At 36.7% G+C, this 25,363-nt stretch overlaps 1 protein-coding gene across 2 annotated transcripts in view; it reads left to right on the forward strand.

Moving 5' to 3' along the window:
• The window catches only part of MPP7 (MAGUK p55 scaffold protein 7), a 293,058-nt gene that overhangs the window by 223,107 nt on the left and 44,588 nt on the right, over positions 1-25,363 (forward strand). For both annotated transcript variants that reach the window (XM_055334544.1, XM_055334545.1), the window contains exon 12: positions 17,066-17,236. In XM_055334544.1, coding sequence (XP_055190519.1) covers positions 17,066-17,236 — 171 coding nt within the window. The remainder of the gene's footprint in view (positions 1-17,065; positions 17,237-25,363) is intronic.

Consider the following 25,363-nt stretch of genomic DNA (forward strand, 5'->3'; position numbering starts at 1 on the left):
TCGCATTGGCCCAAACCAGTCTCATGGCCAAGCCAGCGTAATGTGGGAGGCTCCTGCCCAAGAGCTTGGCTTCAGGGAGATGTGAAGAGATGGGCAGACTTTACTACAGGCTTCTATCTCTCCAAAATGAAGAGGTACCGACTCTGCCTGACTTCAGGGCATATACTTAGTCAGATGGCAAGTATATCCATCCAGTGAAAACCTGTGGCATAAAGCAGTATCTGATGAGAGTCACATAAAATGCCTTAATTCAGAGGCTGAGCAGATGACCTCCCAACCTGAGGCACTGAATGACCTAGTCTCACAAGGAATGACATTCAAACCCGGCACCAAAGGCTAGGTGGAATTCTAGTTTAATAGCAGGGGATGAAGGAAGAAGCAGTAACAAGGAGAGAGGTGCCTGTTGCAGAGCACAAGGCATGTTTGAGTTTGGGTGAGGGGATGTATGTGCTCTTTGTTACTTTGTTGCACTCTGGAGCCCTGATACCACAATATGGGCTGGCTTCCTGGAGGGTGACAAACTGTAGGAGAATGAGTTTTGGATGAAATGCCATTGGAGCTGGCAAGAACTTCGTTGATATCTGGAGTCACTGATGACTCTGAGAAAGAGCTTTACTGGAAGCCAAATTGCCAGGTGACAAGGAGTAAGAGTGGATGGGGAAAGAAAGATAGCGGTTGAGTTCAAAGCCATGTTTATAGTTAAGAGTGAGGAAAATGGGATCCATTCTGTAGACAGAGATGGTGGAGCTGATGGTAAAGGATTGAATGTCTTCATGATTTTTTTTGTAGTTTTTAGAGTGAGTAGGGGTGGGGTGCAGGGTCAGGGGGAAAGGGAGAGACTCCTAAGCAGGCTCTATGCCCAGCCGTTGAGCCTAACATGGAGTTCCACCTCACAACCCTGAGATCATGACCTGAGCTGAAATCGAGTCAGATGCTTAACTCACTGAGCCATCCAGGTACTCCAAGAATTGAATGTCATAAAATCAGAAGTAATTAGTTGAACAAAGCCTCAAAGCAGACTAGATTGGGTGGAATTGAGACTGTAAGGGTGCTTTAGATTCAAGAACTTAGCATTAGCAGATGAGATTAAGCCTGTGGATACCTCATGACCCATAATGTTTTGGAATAGGCAGAGCTTTGTGCTTCCAGGAGACCATACTACACCACTCAATTACAGATGAAATAGGGCACCATCTCTCATGAATCATATACAGGCTGGTGGCACAAGAGACAATCTTCAGGCCATGTTTGGATAAAAGACTTATTTTTGTTAGTCCCACAAAATTGAGAAATTTTATAGAAAAATTTCTGACCCCTTTGACAAAAGATTTGACTAAACTAGGCCCTGGTTCCCTGATGTTACTGACAATTGGAATTGAGTGACAACTGACTCTGGAAATAGAACTCAAGATGTCTGGTTACACACAATCTTCACCAGGGCTGAGGTGGGGCCAGTAGACATTCTCCTAACAGCTGTGTTGGTGTTTCTATTATAACAGTGAAGTATTTCTTGGTCTCCATGTTCTCCTATGTAGAGAAATGAAAGTGGCCAAAGTGTATTTAAGACCTATGGGAGAAGCTATTTCTTTGAGGACTGACTCTTGTGCGAAATGGATTTGTGTAAGGCAATTTAAGATTTTTCAACCTGTCTGGCTTCCATAAGCTTTTGAGTTTGCAAGCCCTCAGTACAGATTATAACTATCCTCTCCATTCAACTTTCACTCTAAGAGAAAATTATCTTTTCCTATGGCAAAAGGAAAAATATGGTTAGTGTGTTTTAATGTATGTGCATCATGACATTTCATTCTGGCCTAAGTGTTTATTCTTGACACATGCAACAGAGGACTCCAGTAGGTTCACACACCTCAATGTTCTAGAAGTTAAAAGAGTTAAGGGAGTCTAGTAAGATGCTTGAGAAGAGAAGCATAGAACAAAAAAAAACTTTGTTTTAAAAAAGACTATGAAAGAATAGGATTCATAAACTAACCAAGTTTCTGATAAGTTTCTTCTTTTAAAGAAACAATTCAAACTAAGGACCACAGATCTGAAACTGTCTCTTGTAGAATAGAACAAGTTTGATCATATTCTGTTTTTTATATGTAACTTATATTATTATTTTATACAGTTATTTTGTTACTTTGTTGCAAATACATTGAACAACTTGTTATGTGGAATTCAGTTTTTCCTCAAAATGCTTATAGATTTTGTGGATTTTTATTTATTTATTTTTATTTACTTTTTAAGTTTTTATTTAAATTCCAGCTAGTAACATACAGTGTAATAATAGTTTCAGTCATACAATACAGTGGTTCACCACTCCCATACATCATCCTGTGCTCATGACACCAAGTGCCCTGCTTAGTCCCCATCACCTTTTTCACCCATCGCCCCTTCCACCTCCCCTCTGGTAACCATTGGTTTGTTCTCAGTAGTTAAGAGTGGACGTAGAAGAGATCTCATAAGTAATATGCTAACACAAATGATAGGTGGTTTTACGGTAGAAGGATTATTTGGTAAACACCTTACAATATACTGTGAGTAATGCTGTGACTTTTTGTTAGTTTTTCTTCTTTTTTTTTCCTCCCCTCAATTAATTGTATCTTTGCCTTTTTTTCTGTCAAGCTCTTTATTTGTCTCTTGTTAGTTTTATGAGCTCTTTCTGTGCCATGAATATTAGCGCTCTCTCTGCTGCACACATTTTTTTCTGATGTTTTGGTTGGGTTTTACCTTTTTTCCATTCCAAGACTCAAAGCATGTAGATATTTATAAGTTTACACTGCCAAATTTGTGAATTGTTTCCTTTGTCTTCTGAGTTTTCTCCTGTATTCCCCAAAATAAAATTTTTAAAGATAATTTTAATTTTTAAATTTTTTACTAAAATAGCATGCATGAGGTGAAGCCTATGAAATTGTTACATAATCCTGTTTTTTAGGTCAGAAAACACAGAACATCAGCAATTTCATATGGTTGTATTTAATAACTTGTTTGAAAAGTTAAATAGTATTTGTAAGTCTTGCAACCCAAAACAAGTGTACCTTTCCCTTTTCCCCTCTAGTCCCACCTCTTCCCTCAAGAGACAACCATTTTAGCTCTGGCTAACAGTTTCTTCTGGTCTTACATTGATATTTCTGGATTTTTTCCTAAAATTTATTGAATGCATATTATGTCCTAGGCTGCTCTAGACATTTGAGTTTCAAGAAAGATCAAAACAAATACCCTTTCATAGAGCTTCCATATTGCGGGTAGGTTTGGACTAACAACTAAATAAATAATGTAATATCTTAGGTGGTAATAAGTGCTATGAAGTAAAACAGGAATAGGATGATGGAGGAGATAGGGAAATGGGACATTCAGGAAGGCCTCTTTGAAATGGTTGTGTTTGAGCAAAAACCTGAAAAGGAGCCTCATGGGGGACGAGAATTCCAGGGAGTGGGACAGGCATGTGCAAAGATCCTGAGACAGGACCCCAGGGCCTCTGAGGGTCAGGAAGAAGACCAGTGTGAACAAGGGAGGAGTTGACAGGACTTGAGGTTGGCGGCATAACAGAATGGTTGTGGAGAGGAAGGGATTAAGTGGGTTCTTTGGCTTTTAATATTGTGGGATTGGAAATCATTGAAGCATTCTGAGCAGAGCAATGACATGACCTGACATTTTTAAGAATCACTCGGCTGGTCTGTTGAGAAGGGATAAGGGAGCGAGGGCAGAAACAAGGAGCTCTGTGGGAATCCAAGCAAGAAATGACTGTGGCTTGAAACAAAATATTCTCTGTGGAGGTAGTGATAAGACATGGAATTCTGACTACAGTTTAAGAGTAAGACTGACAAGATTTTGAGACAGGTTAGAGAATCAAGGATGAAAGTGCCATTTTTGTACTTAGTAACTACAAGGGTAGAGTCACCATTTCCTGAGATGGGAGAGACCATGGAGCATAAGTTTGGGGTGGAGGAACACAAGGATGCTGGTTGGGGTCCACTGAGTTTGCAATACTCGTGTAGAGGTATTAAATGGGCAACTGGATAGGCAGCTTTGAGTTCAGGCCATTGATTTAGAAGTGGTCAAAGTTAGGTCAGATTTAAAGTCAGGAAGCTGAATGAGATCACCATAGAATGGATGTAGATTTGGGCAAGAAAAGAACCCAAAGAGAAGTAAGGAAATACACTCAGAGGTATGATTCTTCTAGGAGCCAATAAAAGTAAAGTTTTAGGAAGGGAAAGAGTGATCAAATAAGATGAGGAAAGAGAACTGACTTTGATTTAGCAGTGTGGAAGTTACCAGCAACCTTGATGAACGGTTGGCAGTTTAGTTACATTGAAAAGCATTTGACAAAATCCTTTGGTGATAAAAACTTAACCTAAGAATAGAAGGGAATTTCCTCAACCTGATGAAAGGCATCTACTAAAACCCGATAACTAATCTTTTATATATGTTGCTGAATTTGGGTCACTAGTATTTGAGGAATAGAGATAATTGGGGTGCAGATTCTCTTTTTTTCTAGTGATATCTTTGTCTGATTTTGGTATCAGAATAATACTGGTCTCAAAAGATGGGGTGGGAGGCATTTCCTACGCTTTTTGAAAGCATTTGTAAACTTTGATTGTGTTCATTGTTTTCTAAACATTTGCTAGAATTCACTGGTGAAGCCATCTATTCCAAGGCTTTTCTTTGTGGGAAGTTTTTTAACTACTCATTCAATCTCTTTACTTGTTAAAGGTTTGTTCAGATTCTCAATTTTAGTAAGTACATCTCTAGTACTTTGTCTCTTTCATTTAGATTATCTAATTTGTTGGCATCCAACTGTTTATAGTATTCGCTTATAATCCATTTATTTCTTCTTGGTAACAGTGCCCTCTTTCATTCCTAAATAATTTAGGTCTTCTATTTTTTTATTGGTTCATTTATGTTAAAGGTTTCCCAGTCTTGTTGATCCTCTCAAAAGAATAAAAATTTGTTTTTTATTGATTTTTTTATTGATCTCTGTTCTAAGAGATGTTAAAATGTTACAGTGTATTTATACACTAACTAGGAAATGCTAGTTATTCTAAGATTTTAACATTTCCCTCCTAATCTCTGTATTAGTCAGGCAACTGTGCACACACACCCATACCCCCACACACAATCTAAGGTGTTGGCTCACATGATTGTGGAGGCTTCATAAGAATATCTGCAGGTTAGGCCATCAGGCTAGAGCCCCAGGGAAGAGTTCAAAGGCCATCTGCTGGCAGAATTCCTTCCTTTGCAGAGGAGATTAACTTTTTTTCTCTTCAACTGATTAGATGAGGCCCACCCACATTCTAGGGGGTAATCTGCTTTATTCAAAGTTCACTGATGTAAAAGGTTAATCTCATTCAAAAAATGCCTTCACAGAAACATCTGGAATAACGTTTGACCAAATATCTGAGCACTATGGCCCAGCCGTGTTGACACATAAGATTAACCGTCATATTCTCCTACACTAAGTATGTCTATGGTAATTACTGCATTGAAGAAATATTTGCCCTTTGGAGATTTGATACTGTCTTTCACATCAATTTCTTCTCTTATTAAAAGAAGTAATTTAAATAGTGCAAGTCAACAAAAATGATTTTGTAACATTTTAGTCGCTTACTGCATATCATACAAATGACCATAGTATCCTGGTGTACATCAAATCCCAATAGATACCACTATTGTTCACACATACGTTGTATTGCCACTGATTTTAAAGACTATCCACATACACAGGATGTGTCTATATCCATCCTCAGCCCTTGGCACCCTTATCCAGTTTTAGGAAAGCCCTGGAAAATAGTCAAGGGAGTTTCCAGAAATTTAGCCCTCTCATGGGAGCTTTTCCAAGGACTACTAAGAAGAATTTCTGAGACTCTGGCATATTTTAGAACCTTACCCTTGCCCCTCATCCACCTTCACATTCTGTATCTCCTGAGTCCACAGAAGGAAAGGAAAAACTGAGGTATCCTGCAGGTACAGTACGCTTGTATCAAAAATGGGGCTGCCCAGGATCTCCTGGTAGATGCACAACCACTGTTGATCTAAATCAGACCAGTGGCTCAGTGAATACATTTGATGAATTTCACTTTCTTTGATGTGCATAAAATCAAGCATAAAATAGCATATGTAAGTAGCCCTTATCCTCATGACCATTACATTTTTGACATCCCATGTCAAAATGATCTAATTCAACTCTTTCAAAAGAAATAAAATTGTAATATCCCAAGAATTGAATGTCTATTTATATAAAAATTATATCATAAAACCATATTTAATCAATATGAATGTATACTGTGTTAGTATGATTCTTAATGATGTGTAACACACCACGTTTCTTAGGGCTTTGTTCATCAATAAAAGAGATTATTGGAAGGAAGGAAAAGCTCATGGAGTGGGCACTGTAAGTTGTGTTAATTGCATAAAATTTTATGACAATGATATGAAGATAAATTGATAGTATGCTGTAAATATGAAGTACACAAACTGGACCTTTTCAAGTTGAATCTCTCTAAGTTAAGAGTTGCCTATTTGCCAAGCCTTTTATAATTATATAAATATATGAATTATTAGGAATAATTCATTTCCTTCCATGAGCTCTTGAAAATTTCATTTAGCTCTGGTGGATGATGTGATGGGAGTGCGTGTGTGCATGCATGTGTGTGTGTGTTGGCTTCCAAAGGGCAATTGTTTCTCAATAGTATAATAGCCAGCTTTGAGGATTCTCTCCTTTCTAATGCAGTACAAAGTAGTTTAAATGAAGAATATTTCCTTTTTACATTGATAAGAATTACAGAATGTTTTTCCTCGGGTTAATTCAGTATTGAAATCTTGTTATAATCAATGAACAACTGCTTATCAGGCATGTGTCTTCAAACATAATTTCTTGCAAATGGTTTCCTGAAAACTCATCAATTTCTTCACCTCTGCATTTGCTGGAGTACTTCATGCATTCTTTTAAAACAAGATCAGATTTGGGACTTATGTAAGTTTAGACTGTTCTTTTTATTTAATTGAAGTTGTTTACCATGAAGTTCAGTATAAACAAGACTGTCCATTTGCTTTTCTTTTTTTTAAAGATTTTATTTATTTATTCATGAGAGACACACAGAGAGAGAGAGAGAGAGAGAGAGAGAGAGAGAGAGAGAGAGAGAGGGCAGAGGGAGAAGCAGGCCCCATGCAGGACTCAGTCCCAGGTTTCCAGTATCATACCCTAGGCTGAAGGCGGCACTAAGCCACTGAGCCACCCAGGCTGCCCCATTTGCTGTTCTTTTAAATGTATTTATCTATCTCTACTTCTGTGTGTTTTTTTCTAATCCTTTTTCTTCTTTTTATGTGTGAACACCATTGATTCTCAACAAGTTGCACTATTTTATAAACCTAGTAAAAATTCCTATTTTCCCTAATATTGAATTATTAAAGCATGTTTTGTAGGTAAGCACAGCTATGTCAAAAAATAGTGCCTTAATATTCTCCCCAAAAGTAAAATTTATACAAAGAGAACATTTAGAAGTGTTCTTTAAAAAATGGTAGAGCTTCTTTCTTGAACAAGAACTCTGCATAATCTCAACATGTCTGGAATACTACTTGGAAATATTTTTTCTGACAGAAAGAAACCATTCCTGCTTGGAGAATTTTTTGGTTGCATAGGCTCAAACTTAAAAAAATATATTAAAAATTTTAAATCCAATTTTCCCCTCTTTTTAGAACTATATTTTTATATTTAATTTTATGTGAGCATACTGTATTTTCTCATAATTTTGAAAGTGTAAGTAAAAACTCATTTCTTTATTAGCTGACTGGCAGAAAATTAAATTCTCATATGGTTTCTCCTTTTTTTATGGTAATACTGTGCTGTGCTTTAAAAAATTGTCAGTGGTATCAGAAAAACTTTTTAGGACCTAAGTAATTTTTTTCTTGGAAATTGCAAATTGATATATTAGCTCCCATGATTTCATTAGGCACTTTGAGTTTCTATTTTTATTTTTAGCTTGAGATGAGCTGAGTGATTCAAGGGTATTTAGGGCATTTGAGCATTTCTTTAAGTTTTATTGAGAGCAATTTTAAACTGTAACATTCCAGAGATGGATTATGTGTTTGTTTAAAAACCTTGTTCCACTTTATACCAAAATTAACATATGTAAAGTTGGTTAATGTAATCCACAATAATTTTCATGTGTCTTTGATGATTTTTTCCCCCTGAGAGTGTTTTTATAAGATGAATGCAAGAAGCTGACTAACCCACTTCTTCAGATCTCCGTTACTCTTAAAGTTTTGTATTGGCATTTATTTTCAATTTAAACCTCCTCCGAAGATTATTATCTGCTAATTTGTTTGGCCTTAATTATCCTTAATTGTCTTCGGAACAATTTTATGATTGGTGTATTATGGAAGCATTATTTCAATAATAATTGTCTCAGGACCATATTTACATACACTTTACATGTCAGTTATGATTTATATCATTATAGCAACTTTGGCATTATGTTGAAAAATGTTTATTTTAATGGAAATTTTCAATGTTTTGTTGGCAGGAGCCTGACACTGTATAATAACTTCCAGCTGCTTAGTTTTTATTAATGTCCACATGAATTTTTTAATCTTCTTACAAAATTCTTTTACATTAACATATTTTGTCTTATAACTAAGATACCTACTGAACTATTAAATATTAGCTTTGTCAAATTAATCCAGTGTTTTAAAATGCAAAAAATGATTTTCATACAATGTACAGTAGTTTTCCCAAGTTAAGAAAAGAATCCACCTTTTCATGTATTTAAGGAGAGAAACAAGAATTGAAATGTTTATTTTCATCTCCTTTTAAGGAAGTAAGCAGTTTTCTTGATTGTGTTGGTATCAAATAAATGTATTTTTTTACGAAAATCAGGAACTTTAGAGTGGATCCTTCCATCAGTCTAACTTTTGAAGTGCCTGCGATCAATATTGCTATTTTAGGATTCAAACAATTTCCCTGAGATGCTGCTTTTCCCATCTACAGACATCTATAACATTTAAACATTAAAAGCTTATTATTATTAAAAACACTGAAAATATATAATATCTGATGTTATTGGACCAAATTGGCTATATAAAAGAAATGTAACCAAAGATGGAAACTGTCCCACTTAAAAATTGTGGGTGGTAACCTAGTAGTATTTATTTTCCTTGAATTAACAGAAAGGCAGATGTCACTTCACTCATTCAACGTGTGTGTTTTTTGGGGCTGTGTTGGTATTGGTGGTGAGTCACCTTGACTCTGTTGGAGGGTCTTTTGTATTAAGGGACATTTGTTCATAAAATGATCATGTGTTTTTTATAAAATGTCATCTTCAAGGTCTTAAAGTCTTACAAAAAGTAAGATTATTACAATGATAAATATTTACATTGTAAATTCACACTGAAGTTACCTACTTATGGGAGCCAATGGGATAAAATAACAATTTATGGTTTTTAAAAAAGATTCCAGTTTTATTAGTTTGGTTACAAATTTTCAAAACTTTGTTTTTCTCCATCTGTCTTGACCTTTGATACTCTGGACCTTTGATCTTTTGTTCTTATACTATATTCTCATTTTTTAAGAAACCGTTTTCCATTATTTTTAGTTTTATTCCTTTTTTAATATTTTAATTATTTGGCTATTTTTAACTCTTGTGATTATAAAAAGGTAGTCTGTTACAATAACCATGTCAAGATATAGAAGACTAGACCCTGCCTCTGAGACATAGTCAAATGTATTTTGTATTATGTGTTGATGTGACACACAAATATATCTTTCAGTAATGGATTTCATTTGTTCGGTTGTTCATATATTATGAATAATGTGTTTTGTGGGCTTTTTAAAAAAAATTCAAATTATTTAACATTCTGGAAGGTTTGAGAAATAAAACAATAACAATTGCCCACAGTCCTCTCTCCCTAACAGAACCATTTTCTGTTTTCATGCATTTTCTTGCACAGTTTTGTACCCATACCAACTTTTATATTAGTAAAAAAGTAAAACTCATAAGTATGACTATTGTATTCTGTTTTTTTCATTTATTATACCACATGTATTTTATGGTGCTGTATAGTTTTAGAGTTATAATTTTAGTGGCTTCAACCTCATTTCTTAGTTGAAATGTGAAAAAGTGTAGCGTAAGTTAATCATTCTCATACATTTATGTTGGGTACTTCAAGTTTTTTGTTTTTTGTTTTTGTTTTTTTTTACTGTTGAAAATGTCACTAACATTTGAAATTACAGGATTGATAGGTATAGGAATACTTATCTACAATATGAAGCTCATTTTAATAATAAATGATTCTTAGTTTACATATGTAAGGGTTAAATTTATAGTCTTTGGGTGAATGGTGTTACATAAATAAAATGTAGTTCAGTAGTAGTAGTAGTCACAACTCCTAAGTTTAACTTTTTTACTTAAATGTCAGTGTTAAATTACAGAACTTCCTAAAAATCTTAGTTTCTGGTCATGAGCTTGTGTTGTGAAAACCCTTAAATTGGTATTTGGGAATATTTCTGTGTCCCCTAGTAGGTTGGGAACTTTTGGAAGGCAGAGACACCATTCTGTGCATTTTTATATTTTACACATCATCTTGAATACATAGGAATTAAAAAATGTATTTAATCGTATCTGAAAAAAAAGTCTTCCACAGAAAAGAGCTTATAATTTTTAAACCCTAAGATAAACTGCTGGTCCTTTATTTTTTTTCTATTTGCTTATTTCATAAAATAATAGAAGGCTCATCGCTTTTTCTATTATACATCTATGTATTTGGAGTCACATTTCAGACTTGCTTTTTTCTTTCATCATTTAATATTTGAACCAAAGCCTGGGTAATTTTTTTTGTTTTGTTTCAGGTTTTTACTTAAATTCCAGTTAGTTAACATATAGTGCTAATATTAGTTTCAGGAGTAGAATTTAGGGATTTATCACTTACATGAAACACATGGTGCTCATCGCAAGTGCCCCCCTTAACACCCATCCTCCATCCAGCCCATCTCCCACCCACCCCACCTCCCTCCACCAACCCTTAGTTCTCTATCCTTCAGTCTGTTTTATGGTTTGCCTCTCTCTTTTTTTCCTCTCCATGTTCATCTGTTTTGTTTCTTAAATTCCACATATGAGTGAAATCATATGGTATTTGTCCTTCTCTGACTACTTTACTAAAAGAAGAACCACTTAAACCCAGGGAGCATTCTGCCTACCTTATTGGGTTGCTGTGAGAATTAATGAATTAATCCACATAAAAGCTTTGAAGGGTGTCTGTTACCTAGTAAGTTCTCAATACGTATCAAGTACCACCATCATGACTTCTGTTTTTTTAGTATTGGTATCATCAGTAAGAGAATTCTCTAAAGTCATACTAAGAATCACCTTTCTGGGTTTTGGGGTTTTTTGGGGGGGTGCGGGTCATGACATAATAATAAACCATCTGGTACTTTTGTACAAAGTATGTGTCAATATAAAGGAGTGAAAGGATTGTTCAAGAAGTATTTTTAGGACCACTGGTTAATTACTTCTGAAAATATAAAGTTACAGCCTCACCTCACAAGTTTGATCTCAGCTGAGTAATTCCAGATGGGATAAAAAAAAATAATTAAAGCCGTGCAACCCATTTTTTTTAACTTAAGAAAATATAGGTGACTATTTATCAGACTCAAGGATTGGAAAGTCATAAAAAACAGTGGGAGAAATCACAAAAGAAACAGACCCAGATACATAAACAATTTAAATTTCTTCAAAATGGAAAATTGAGAATCTTAAAAGTGTTGGTAACAAATTAGGGCCAAGGGCTGTGACCTTAAAAGACACATGTATGTGTATGTATTTATGAAGACCCTAATCAAAAAGTGATCAAAATGCATTAACCAGCAAATCACAGAGGAAATAAGAAATGCAGATGGGTAATAAATATGAAACAAGGGTCAACTCCAGTAACAGTGAAGATGAAATGACATAAAGTTTTTCACTTGTCAAGTCCCTGAAAACTTCAAGGCAATGAGAGGTCTTCTTATGAGAGACTGGTAACAGGGGTCATTGTGCTTTCTGCTTGTGGAAATGTACATTGGCATTCACTGATCTGAGAAGTGTTTGGACAAAATCGATCTAAGCCTCTGGCAGCGTCTCCCTGTGAAATAATCAGCGACTTGGAATAAAGGGAATGTTCAGGGACATTTACTGCAATCTTGAAATACGGAGCAAAAAACAAGCAACCTTTTGCTTTGATAGTAAAAAATACTTTAAATAAAGCTTTGCAATCATATGCTGAGTTAACAAATGATCATAAATTATTTCTCCTCGAAAATATTAGGTATAAGTGTCTCCTTGTGATCAGGGGGCTGACCTGCAGCTGCAGTCTTACTGTAAAGTCACTTTCCTATGGTCGTCATGTAAACGCGTCGTTCCTTGGGAACACACAATCTCTAACAGCTGTGGGGAAGCTCACTGGGAAAAGCCTGTCTGTAAAAATCTTGAGCCAATTATAAATTACAAAAATGTGAAATATAAGGAAAAATATATTTCGTGTAAAACTGTTGCCTTAGTCCAAATGTCTTGTTGCTGTTCCTTTTCCCCTCCCTTTTTCTTTGTTTTTTGTTTTGTTTTGTTTTGTTAAAGCCAGCTCTTGGTAAGACTGGAGCATTGAAAATGCACTGGGATTAAGTAAAATTCTAGGTTATTTATTCACGTTTACCTGAACGAACCCTTTGCTTACTTTCAGTTTAAGGATATGTCTTTAAATCTTCCTTTTAAGAAGAGAACCACATAAAAGTGGATGGGAAGGGACTGCCTCTCCCTGACACACAGTTAAGTCGCCTTTAAGCGTAGACTTAGGAAGGCATGTGCCGGCACATCGCTCATTAATGCGACCCAGGGTTGAAAATTAGAGTCCTCAACCACCTCAAATGGCACATTTATTGGTTCCTCTGGGAATTTATTTTTTTGTGGGGGAGGCTTATCTTGTGTATTTATGTGTATGGGTTATATAAATGTGGAACATAAACAGGTATCTGTGGATCAGGAGAGTAAGAAGACAGAAGGGAAGGATACTCTTTAAATTTAAATATTGTACCAGAAATAACATATATCCCTAGAAGGAGTATCTGGGGGGATGGTGGGAGTGAAAGGATAGTGCATCCTCAATTTTTCTGCTGTGTTTCTATAAAATGCTTTACCACTTTAATAGGGTACTTTTAATATTTAACATTTAAATCTGGCTTTAATTTTAATATGAAATACTCTATATTTACATATTATTAATTTATAACAGCCAATTAAAAACTATGAATAAGCCCCTTATTTTTCCCTTTCTTGCTAGACTGTGTGCTTGGGAATACAGGGAGGTATATGGTCCTGCCTTCCAGGTACTTATAGTTAGTTGGAGACAATCAGGTGCTAATCTGTACCTAATCTATGTTGGTATTTACCGGATGCCCGATACTGGGCCAAGTGCTTTATATGAATTGTTTATTTAATCCTTAACCTGATGAGGTTGATACTGTAATCCTCATTTTAAAGTTGAGAAATGAGCCACAGAGAAGTTTTCTAAAAGTTGGCAAATCCTATAGCTGGTAAGTGTCAGGATCTAGATGCTGCTCTGGGTCAGACCTAGCTACCCCTGGTCCTCATTTTTTTTTCTTAAGATTTTATATATTTATTTTAGAGAGAGAGTACATGATTGGGGGTGGGGAGAGCAGAGGGAAGGGGAAAGAATCTCAGGCAGACTCTGTGCTGAATGCAGAACCCGAAGCAGGGCTGGCTCCGATGACCCTGAGACCACAACCTGAGCTGAACCCAAGAGTCAGATGCCTAACAGACTGAGCCACCCAGTGGCCCCTGGTCCTCAGTTTTTAACATTTGGTACTCCTGCTACTAGAGGTGGTATGGTGACCTGACTGCCATTTGTCCTCTGTTTTGTAAGCAAGCGTACTGGGTTAGGACACTTCACTACTTGTGGGTGGGAATTCCAGTTGCTCAATCATTGCCACCTGGAAAACTGACTTGAATGAGATCAGGACCGTGTCATGGTGCATGGGCAACTGCAGTGACATCTGCATCCTCTGTGGCCAGGGAACAAGGATGGAGAGGGCCTGCTGTTCTCCACGGTTTTTTCCAGCTCTGTGCCTTGGTGTATGCACTGTTTTGTCATTAAGTCTGCCTCTTAGAATTTTCTTTTATGGAAAACACCAAATGTGCCCTGTTTTCTTTGTTGAAATTTACAATAAGAAAATGAAACAGGAATGAAGTAGGGTTTTGTTATTGCCCTTTTCTAAAGAGATTTTTTTATTTGAGAAAAAGAGTGAGCATAAGAGAAGGCAAGCATGAGCAGGGGGTAGGAAGAGAAGGAGAAGCAGACATAGCAGGGAGCCAACATGGGACTCTATCCCAGGATCCTGGGATAATGACCTGAGCCAAAGGCAGATGCTTAACCTACTGAGCCACCCAGGCACCTACCTTTTTAAATTGCTTGAATTTATAAAACTTTTATCAAGCACCTATTCTGTACCAAGCACGGTATAACTAATATCACCAAACCGTCCTATGCTCCATAGTCCCCATCTTTGATGTCCAGGGAAGCTCACATCAGAAATCTGATTACCTTCATTCTTACCCCATTATCTCTTTATTGTTTATAATGAAAGCAAAAACTTCCATGAACTGTAAAAATTCAATTAGAATGTAAACCCTTTCACTGAAATCCAGGATTTAGCTGGGATTCATGGCTCAGAAATTTGTCACTTTTGGACTTCATTTGCTTTGGATGAAGCATTTATGTTCTGGTTTGGTTCATTCCTGGGCTGTAAGTCCATAGTGCCTTGAGGAAAACCCTCCTCCATACAAGGAATAACCGTGAAGGAATTTCCAGTTCTACCTGCCTATCCTCTAATTGCCTTCCACGAGACAAGAACCATGGGAACCTGAAATCAGAACACTTTGAAATACCAGCATTGAAGAGTGAGAATAGCTAATGTGTAATGTCTATGCTAAACCAGAAGCTATCTTATGCTGGATTCCAGAATGAGCCAGCAGTCACGGGTGACAGGGTCGGGATGGTGTAACTCATTTCTGCAAATCGATGAGAGAAAGTTGTCTGAGAAAGCAGTGTGCTCGAGCCTTGGGAGTGGTTCCCATGCCAGGGAACCCTTTTCCTGTGTTCTCGTGAGTCTTTCCCAATATCCTAAAGACCAAGAAATAATAAAAGGCTTTCCTATGACTCTTTGTAGAGAAGTAGTTTGAATTCTCCCTGCCCGGGTCGTTTTAGAACTGACACGTGTTCTTCATCCTAGGGCCAGGTTGGCACATTTCCCCATTTGCTTCCTTGAATCTCCTCTCCTCTGAGAAAAAACAGTGTTTTATCCCTTGTCCTGTTTGCCTTTTCCTCTTTGCCTTTGAGAAGAGCGCTTTAGAGTAATTAACTCTCGGCTCAAGTCCTTTGTAAATCTTTCCCTCAAATAATCTGAGTACCTCCTCAAAATGAGGCCACAGCACTATATATTATCCGATGAATCTTATATCACCCCATTCTTAATATCTTGGCTGATTTTTATGAAACTGTGAATCCATAAAGTGAGTGCTATCACTTCATGGTCATTGATTGTTTTTTAATATTGGCCTTTATTTGAATCCTTCTAATTTCTTAAATGCAGTGATAGTATTCTTTTTCATTATGGTCCCTAGAATTCACACACATCAGTATTAATATTCTTGCATTTTATTGTAAAATACTTCTATTAAAAATTACTACTTATCAAATTTGATCAATATTCTTTTCCAAGAGAACATATTTTTATATACTTAAAATGTTCTTTGTACCATGGAGCTGACATGAATATATATAATGTTTCAATAAGCAGAACTGTTTTCCTTAAAGTCTGAATTTTGAGGATTAGGTCAAATAAATTACTGAATTTATACTGTGTGTATGGATGAGATCATACTGTGTATGATGAACACCACTATCCTAGAAAGGAAATAAATATCATACAATGCAGCGACATGAAGAGCCAGCAGAATGAAACTGGGGTTGACTGGGACAAAGAACCTTTGCCTCAGCTTTTTTTTTTTTTTTTTTTTTAATTTTTTTTTTTTTTTATTTATGATAGTCACAGAGAGAGAGAGAGAGGCAGAGACACAGGCAGAGGGAGAAGCAGGCTCCATGCACCGGAAGCCCGATGTGGGATTCGATCCCGGGTCTCCAGGATCGCGCCCTGGGCCAAAGGCAGGCGCCAAACCGCTGCGCCACCCAGGGATCCCTGCCTCAGCTTTTTAAACCCATATGTTAAATGGTAGCCATGAGCTGGAGAAGGCTCTTCAAGCATTCAAATTTGTTGTGCCTTTACAGTTATTTTAGGGAAAGACCATATCATCTGCTAATATCAATTATGGTCTTTCCTTAAAATAGCAATTGAGACTATGAATTTTATTTCCAAATTTCATTAGGCTTCAAATGATAAAACTGTACACTTTACATAGGAGAAAAAGAACCTGGACTTGGTCATTTACTACCCCTGCTGGAGTCTTATAAAAGAGCTTGCTCTTCATGACAGGCTGTATAGGCGAGTTTGACACTGAGCTCTCCCTAATTTAGTTTCCTTTTTATTGAACAATAGATGCTTGTCTATGCCACAGGTATGTTGTTAGGTTATGCTTACAATACACTATAAAATATTCTAGTATTTATGAATGAGAAAATTTGTCATTTATATTTTAAATGTTTTTACAGTGCTTTTAACTTTTTGTTTATCAACTGTGCTCAGTCAGTCCATAATAAATTATGATTTCCCGCTTATTTTGCTTTGTTATGTGGGTTCTTTACTCACTGATTTCTGAAAAAAACTCTTTATGGCTTGGAACCTAATAAAATTTATATTATTATAACTATAAAAATAAATGGTGATTCTCTTATAAAATGATTGTTTTAATGAAATTGTGTGATATTTTTGTATTTCCTCTTACTAAATGTACTTGTGACAATATTCTCTTTCATAAAATCCAATCCCACTTTGAGGATTTTTAAATTTTTGTTTCTTGGGGAGTTTCTTTTTATGGTTCTCATTCTTTAAAAAAAATGTTTTTTCTTGTAGCTGGTTTTAGGAGAAGTTTTCGTCTTAGTAGAAAAGATAAGAAAACAAATAAGTCCATGTATGAATGTAAGAAGAGTGATCAGTATGACACAGCTGATGTGCCCACATATGAGGAAGTGACACCGTATCGGCGGCAAACGAACGAAAAATACAGACTTGTTGTCCTGGTTGGTAAGTGTGTCTTTTGTGTTAATTTTGACAAAACAAGCGAGGTAGTGGGGGCACTTGGGTGGCTTGATGGTTGAGCATCTGCCTTTGAGTCGGATCACGATCGGAGGATCCTGGGATCGAGTCTCACGTGGGACTCCCTGTGGGGAGCCTGCTTCTCCCTCTGCCTATGTCTCTGCCTCTCTATCTCTAATGAATGAACAAATAAAATCTTTTAAACAACAACAACAAAACAAGTGAGGTAGTAAGAATTTAACTTCAAAGAGCATGGTGCTTGAAGATTTCAAGCTAAATGAAAGACATTTTCAGTCTTTTGTACTCATATGGCATTCATGAGACATAAGACATATGTGAAGAATGGTATTGACATTTTAGTGGGACCTTTGAAAGGGGGGGATAGCAGACACGTCGCAATAAGTTAAGTAAATTGGGGTAACTAAATAATAGAAACAAATATTTTTTAATATAACCCAAATTTCTTTTAAATCATTTTGAGCCAGTAGCCACAGTAGAAGCTTCTTATGGCATTTAGTCCTTCAGTGAAATAAACTATTTCAGCAGAGTACTAGGATATTTACAGCTGGAGAGTCATTAACTAATGAAACTGCTTAAAGTAGTTAATAAATATGGTGATTTCCACAGACATTGGTGGTTTGACTCATTTTCATGTTCTAGCATCTGTCCTGACCAGACTTCATAGATATGCGCAGTCACAGCCTCCATGTTACTCCATTCACCTCATCCCAGTTTGCATTTTTTTAAAAAATTTGGTGACAGGTAATTAAAACTGATAATTGGGGGTGAAGGTGGGGGGTGGGAGAGAAATGAAGGAGTTTGGTGTCTCTTATCGATTATTCCTTTATAAACTGAAGATGACCATTAGGGGATGAGAATAAGCGGAAAAGCTAAAGAATCATCCCTTCAATTGACATGGAGTCCTTTGAAAGGTTACAGCACAGGGGTGGTGGTGATGAGACGGAAATGTTGCAGTTTCCCACACCCGATGTGATCTCTAGCATCATCAGATGTTCACATCATTGGCATTATTTAGAAAAACATGTACTTCAGATTTTCCCATATTAACAGTGTCCCCTTCTAATCTATGTATATGAAAGCCCCCCCCAACACCTCCTGGAGGAATATTCTCCATAGATTTCTATGTTTACTGTAAGAGCCTTCAGTTCCTTGGCTTCCAGTCCCTGTAGAATAGGCTAATGAGAATATAAGCATTCCCTGGTTCTAAATCTTTTTGTGTCTCACAGCGGGTACTTGGACCTCCTGCTCCTCTCTACCCCATTGTCCTTCCCAGAACCCATCTTAGCAGCGTGTCTTCTATCCCATAACATATTTTGCTCTTCAGCCAAGGTCTGCTTCTCACCTGAAGATAGAGACATACCTTGCGATAAAAAGTCAAAGAGAACACAATTTCCTGTTTCCCCTAAATCTAGATCTCCTCTGTAGGCAAAGAGTTACTGTTATGACTGTGCTACTTTTGGTTTCCCTGGGGGGTGGGATCTAAGTGAAGGAGAAAAGTAGAATAAGCTTTGCTCTTTTTTTTCCTTCCCATAGGTGCTAACCTCCAAGGTGGGGAAGGAAAGATAGAATAAGATAAACTATGGGTCTGAATAGGAATGCAGGAAATAATACAAATAAATCAGTCACAAGCAACTAAAGATGATTGATAGTTATGAAAAAGAAATATTCACTCCCTAGAATCTTCCAAAGGAAAAGGGGACACGGGAATGCTGACCTCATACAGGTTAAGGCAGCCATGCAGTTCTGTTAAATGACATCTATGCAGATGTCATCATCTCTCCCTGCAGTTCGTTAAGGAAATTCCTAGTATCTTTCTTTCGTTGATGCTTTCAATTTTTTTTATGTAGATAATCTTGTTATCTGTGACCAAAGACAATTTTATTTTTTTTTGTAGGCATTTTATTTTATATTCATCTTGTATTCTCTCCTCACTGTAGGCTCTCCAGTATCATGATGAATGAGATTGGTGAGAACATCTTTGCTTTGTTCTTAGTCTTAGGGAGACAGAAAGTACTCAGTCTTTCACCATGAAGTATAATATTAGATGTAGGTTTTTTTTTTATATAAAAAAATACCAGGTTAAGAAAATACCCTTTACCAGGTTAAGAAAATACCCTTCTATTATTAATTTGCTGAGAGTATTTACCATAAATTGATGAATTGATGTTGAATTCTGTCAAATGGATTTTTTTTCTGCATCTGTTGACATGATTATATGGTTTTGCTTATTTGATCTGTTGAAATGGTGACTTGCATCCTTTTTTTTGTGTGTGTATTGAATGAGCTTTGCATGATGTATTATTCTTTTGCATAGCATTAGATTCAGTTTGCTGCTCTGTAGTTTTCTTAGAATGTTTTTGTCTAGTGTTTATCAAGATAATGCCATATTCTTAAAATGTGTTGGGGAGTGTTTTCTCCTCTTCACTTTTCTGGGAGAGCCTTTGTAGAATTAGTATTATTTTCCTCTAAAATGTTTGGTAGAATTACACAGTAGAACCATACTGGCATCCTTTTGGGGAGGTTTTAAATACAAATTTAATTTCTTTTTAAAAATGAAGGAGAAGAGAAGGAAGGAAGAAGGAAAGAACGTGTGAGAGAGGGCATCTTTGTATCTTTATACACACGCACACACACACATAACTATTCAGATTATCTTCTTGAATGAGATTTGGCAATTTGTGTCTTTGAAAGAATTTGTTTCACCTAAGTTACCAATTGTATAAGATAAAGTTGTTTATAATTTTCCCTTATTATCCTTTAACTCTCTGTAAGGTCTGTAGTAATGTCTCCACTTTCATTTTCATTATGGATAGTTTGTCTTGACTCTTACATCAGGTACATATTGCTGTATAACAAGTTTTTGGAGTTCTTTTGTTGGAATTACAGGAGTCAAAGTTTAAGTGTTCATAATCTGTACACTCATAGCTTCAGTTTAGTACAAACTTAGTGACCTTAAAATAGCACATACTTACTATCTGAAAGTATCTGCAGGTCAGAATTTGGAGAGTTTGAGCATGACTTAGCTAGGTTGTCCTCTGCTTCAGGATCTCTCATAAGGCTGTACTCAAGACTTGGCCAGAAGTAGGTATCTCAGTTTGAATGCTAGACCAATAAAGGATTTACTCCTGAAACCATTTGGTTTGGCAGAGCTCATAACCCACCCTCAGTTCCTTGCCCTCTGGGCCTCTGCAACATGGTAGCTTTATCAGAGTGTATAACCTGAAAAGGCAAAGGAACAGAACATTCCATATTTTGTTGGTTAGAAGCAAATCACAGGTTTTGCCCACAATCAAGGAGGTGGAATTGCACACAAGTGTGAAAAACAGAAGAGTGGGGATCATTTTTGGCCTTCCTAGAGTCTTCCTGCCTTAACTCTTTTTCTAATTTATTGATCTTTTATAACAGCACATGTACATTTAAATTCTTTTCTATTGTTTTTATTTTCTTAATTTTTTGTTTTTCTTTTCTCAATGTTTTGTTTTTCTTTTCTCAATTTTTAAAAAGATTGTATTTATCTATGAGAGAGAGAGAGAGAGAGAGAGAGAGAGAGAGAGAGAACCAGCAGGCAGAGCAACAGGCAAAGGGAGAGGGAGAAGCAGACTTACCGCTTAGCAGAGAGAAGGACATAGGGCTTGATCCCAGACCCCTGGGATCATGACCTGAGCTAAAGGCAGATGCTCAACTGACCGAGCCACCCAGATGCCCCTCTTTTCTCAATTTTGTTGATTTGCGTTATTATTTCCTTCCTCTGCTTACTTTGGACCTAGTTTTCTTTTTTTTCTTGTTTTATGAAGTTAAATCTTAGACTGTTGACTAGAAACCCTTATTTAAAAAATGTAGGTATTAGTAAACTTAAATTTAAATTTCCCTCTAAGCACTGCAGCCTATGATTTTTGATCTGTTGTATCTTTATAACATATCACTCAGATCACAGTATTTCCTAATTTCCTTTGTGATTTCTTTGATCCACAAGTTGTTTAGAATGTGTTATTTAATTTCCAAATACTTGAGGATTATCCAGATATCTTTCTGGTATTGATTTCTTGTTTAATTTCATTGTAATCAGATAATATGCTTTGTATGATTTTAGTTCTTTTAAATTTATCAGATTTTTTTTTTTTTTTTGTCCAGAATCTGGTCCGTGTCCTCAAGTGTTGTGTGTGCACTTATAAAAAGTGTATTCTGCTGTTGTTTGATGGAGTGATATATGTTAAGTTGGTTGATAATGTTATTTAGGACTTCCGTATTCCTAATTTTTTGTCTACTTGTTCTGATAATTGTTGAAAGGGGAGTGTTAAATTCTCCATAGTGGTAGATTTGTCTATTCCTCTTTTCACATATGTCAGCTTTTACTTAGGATATTTAGAAGCTCTGTTAAGTATATGTATATTCAGAAGTATTATGTTTTCTTAATGAATTACCTTCTTATTATGTAATGTCCTTTTTAATCCCTGATAACATTCATTGTTCTGACATCTGCTTTGTGTGATATTTGACATTGCCACCACTTAAGTTATCCTTTGCTAATTGTTTGCATGATGTATCTTTTCCTGTCCTTTAATTTTAACCCATCTATGTGTTTATTATTAAAGTGAGTTCATTTTTTACAGATAGCATAGTCTTGGGTCTTGTGCTTATTCAGTCTGATAATCTACATCTTTAATTGGTATGTTTGGACCATTTATATTTAATATAAACTACTCATATGGTTGAATTTAGGTCTATTATTTTTATTTTACTTTTGTTTTCTGTTTATTACTTCATTTTTTTGTTTTTCTTGCCTGCCTTCTTTTGGGTTATTTCACTACTATTTTTTTTTATTTGACTTTAATGTAACTGCTGATTTTTTGGCTTTACCTCTGCATGTAATTATTATTTGTTTCTGATGTTTTTTTTTTTAATCTTTGATTTTCAGCAGTTGGATTATGATGTATCTATATGTGCTTTAGTTTGAGTTTAATATGCCTGAGTTTACTGAACATCTGAAATCTATAAATTTATGACTTTCACCAAATTTTGGAAAATTTGGGTCATTATTTTTTGAGTTTTTTGTTTTTTGTGGGGGGTTTTTGGGCCCTAACCTCTTTTCCCCCCACTTTTGGGACTGCAATAGCACATGAGTTAGAGTCTTTAGTAGTGTCTCACAGGATCCTAAGTTTTGATTATTTTTCTTTTCTAGTGTTTTTGTTTTTCAAAATTGACATTTTCTTTTGGTCTGTTCAAGTCTCTGACTCTTACCTTCATCATCACTGTTTTGCTATGTAACCTACAAACCAAATCATTAGATTTCATATATTTTATTTTTTTTCATTTGTGAAGTTACCAATTGTTTTCATAGTTTTTGTTTATCTGATAAGAATGTGATTTTTACATTCAGGTGTGTTTAGTTTTGTCTCATGAAGCTTAAGATAGCTTCTTTATCATTTTGGGTAATACCAATGTTAGGCTCATCTTGTGGTTGGCATCTATCGATTGTATTTTTTTTTTTGAGAATCCATCATCTTTGTGCATTGAATAATTTTTTTCTGTATCCTAGACATTTTGAACATTATTTTGTATAGACTTTGGGTCTTACTATATTCCTCTGGAAAACGTTAAATTTTTTAGCAGGCTGTCAACCTGATTAGGCATAGTCTCTTTGCCTCAGTTCAGTTTTCAGGTCTTTGCTATGCTGCTTTGGGTCTCTTTCTTGCACATGATGTTTGTGTTAGCCAGAGAGTCATACAGTGGTTTAAATCTTAGTTGTGCTCTTTGGGTTTACCTCACTTCTGCACAGCTTAGGGGTGAGCCCACAATTTTTATGAGGTCTTATTAGCACAATCCTCTTCAAGCTCTGAATGAAGACTCGTCCTCTGAACAAAGCCCAAGAACAAAGAAAAACAGGGAAACTTCATCCCCTTGGGGGTCACCTCTCCAGGTTTGACATCCTTCTACACTCTGCCTGCTTTTGTTTGCTTTTCAGAGTCTTCAAGTTGTTGCTGTGTGCTGTCCAGAGGTTTTAATTGTGATCAGTGCAGGGGTCAGATTATAGTGTGCTTACCCCACTGAGTGGAGCTTCAACTCCCCCAAAGCTTTCAACTCCTCTCACAGATACAATTTGCCACTTGGCACTGGTGTATCTTAATCAGTCTCCTTGAAGTTGAGTGATATGACCCTAACTATCATATCTCTGACTCTGAGTTTTAAAGGGTTCTCAGGACAGAATACCACAGGACCATCTGGACTACCTTTTAGTAAAATTATGCTCCTAGAAATATGTATCACAGCATTCTTTTGTCAGCCCCAAGTCACAGAATGATCTCAGGTATTTTGGATGCTGCGTTACCTGAATGCTTGTTGTCTGGGTCTGCAATCACTGAACTAAAATTCATCTGGCTGAAATCTTCAGTGAAGAGCTTAATTGTATGCTTTTAAGTTGCCCTAAATCCCTTTTGCCTGTTGATCTTTGAGCTCCTGGCACCTGATTCTGGATTGAACATGGACTCTGTCCTGGGGGCCTCAGGCCTTACTTTCTGACAAACTACTGCCTGCTCTTACTATATTTTTACATTCCTGGCAGGAACCTATAGTCTTTTTTTTTTTTTTTTTTTTTTAAGCCCTGTGATGTCTCTCATACTGTGGCGACTGTTCTTTCTCTGTCTCCTGCTTGGAATTCCTTACGTTTCTTATGCCTGGTTCTCAGAGATTTCCTCTGTGTCTCCCAACAGGAGGGTTGCCCTCAAGATATTCCTCAACTGGAGATGCTAAATGTTGACCTGTCCAGTGGTGAAGCCAGTGAGGATCCCCAGTTCCTTTGTCCTGTGCTTTTCTCCCTACTCATGTTGCCTTACTCTTTGGACTTTTCCAGCCTTGAGTTAATTAATTGTATTATTTCAATGACAACCAAATAACCCTTTTTACTACTTATGTTTCTCTACCAGTAAAATCTAACTGTAATGTTTCATCACTCTCTGCAGTTCCTGATGGCTTTCAAACAGTCCCAACCGAGTTTTTAGTCTATCTTTTTCTCATGCGGGTCCTATCCTTCCTCTTCCGTGTGTAATAACAGTAACCAAAATGTATTGCCAGGCATTGAGTTAAGGGCTATGCTTGTATTATTTCATCCAGTCCTCACCATGAGTACGAGGTACATACTCATATTATCCCTCCCCCCCCTCAAAGAAACTGAAGCACAGAGAGGAGGAGTAAGTTACTTTGCCCAAGCTCATGCAGCTACTTAGTAGTGGAGCTGATTCATACCTAAATTCTTCAAGACCCAAACCCTCTTTAACTGGAGCCCAAGGGTGCAAGAGCACCTGGCTCTATGAGTCCCAAACAGACCAGACTTGGCCACTTACCACTGACAAAATCCAGAGGCAGACAGAGAATGGTGGTGAAACAAGAAAGGAATTTATTTCAGTGAGGCCAACACTGGGAAGATGTGAACTAACATCTCAAAGACTGTCTGCAAAGTGCTGAAAATACTTCTAGGTTTATATAAGAGACATGTGGGACACATGTCAGTGGGAATATGCAGGTGGACAGTAAAGAGCAGGTCGATCATTGTCTTGGAGTCCATCATGCAGGGTTTTGCTGGTATCAGGGCCCTCGCTAATGCTTGAGGGGCAGTTTGGGTTCCCATGATGGATACTTTGCCTCAGGTCTTTTGCCTGAGTTAAAAGAGGTGTTTAGGGGCTCCTGGGTGGCTCAGTCAAGCATCTGACTCTTGATTCTGGGTAGGTCATTATCTCAGGATCATGGGATCTGGCTCCAGACTCATCAGGGAATCTGCTTGAGATTCTCTCTCCCTCTGCCCCTTCCCCCGCTTCTACACACACACAGTCTCTAAAATAAATAAATCTTAAAAAAAGTTTAAAAGGTCAAAATGGAGGTAAATTTGGGGCACCTAGGTGGCTCAGTTAGTTACACAACTGACTTTTGATCTCAGCTCAAGTCTTGTTCTTAGAGTCATGAGTTCAAGCTCTGCAGTGGAGCTTAAGTAAGCCTGGAGCCTACTTTAAAAAAAAATGGAGGCGAAGTCTTCTTTCAGATCCCCACTGTCAAAATACCATTTTATTTCTATGGAGGGAAAAGGGATAGTGGTCATTTGCTCTG

Source organism: Nyctereutes procyonoides, unplaced genomic scaffold (genome assembly GCF_905146905.1).
Source record: "Nyctereutes procyonoides isolate TBG_1078 unplaced genomic scaffold, NYPRO_anot_genome, whole genome shotgun sequence".
Taxonomy (NCBI): domain Eukaryota; kingdom Metazoa; phylum Chordata; class Mammalia; order Carnivora; family Canidae; genus Nyctereutes; species Nyctereutes procyonoides.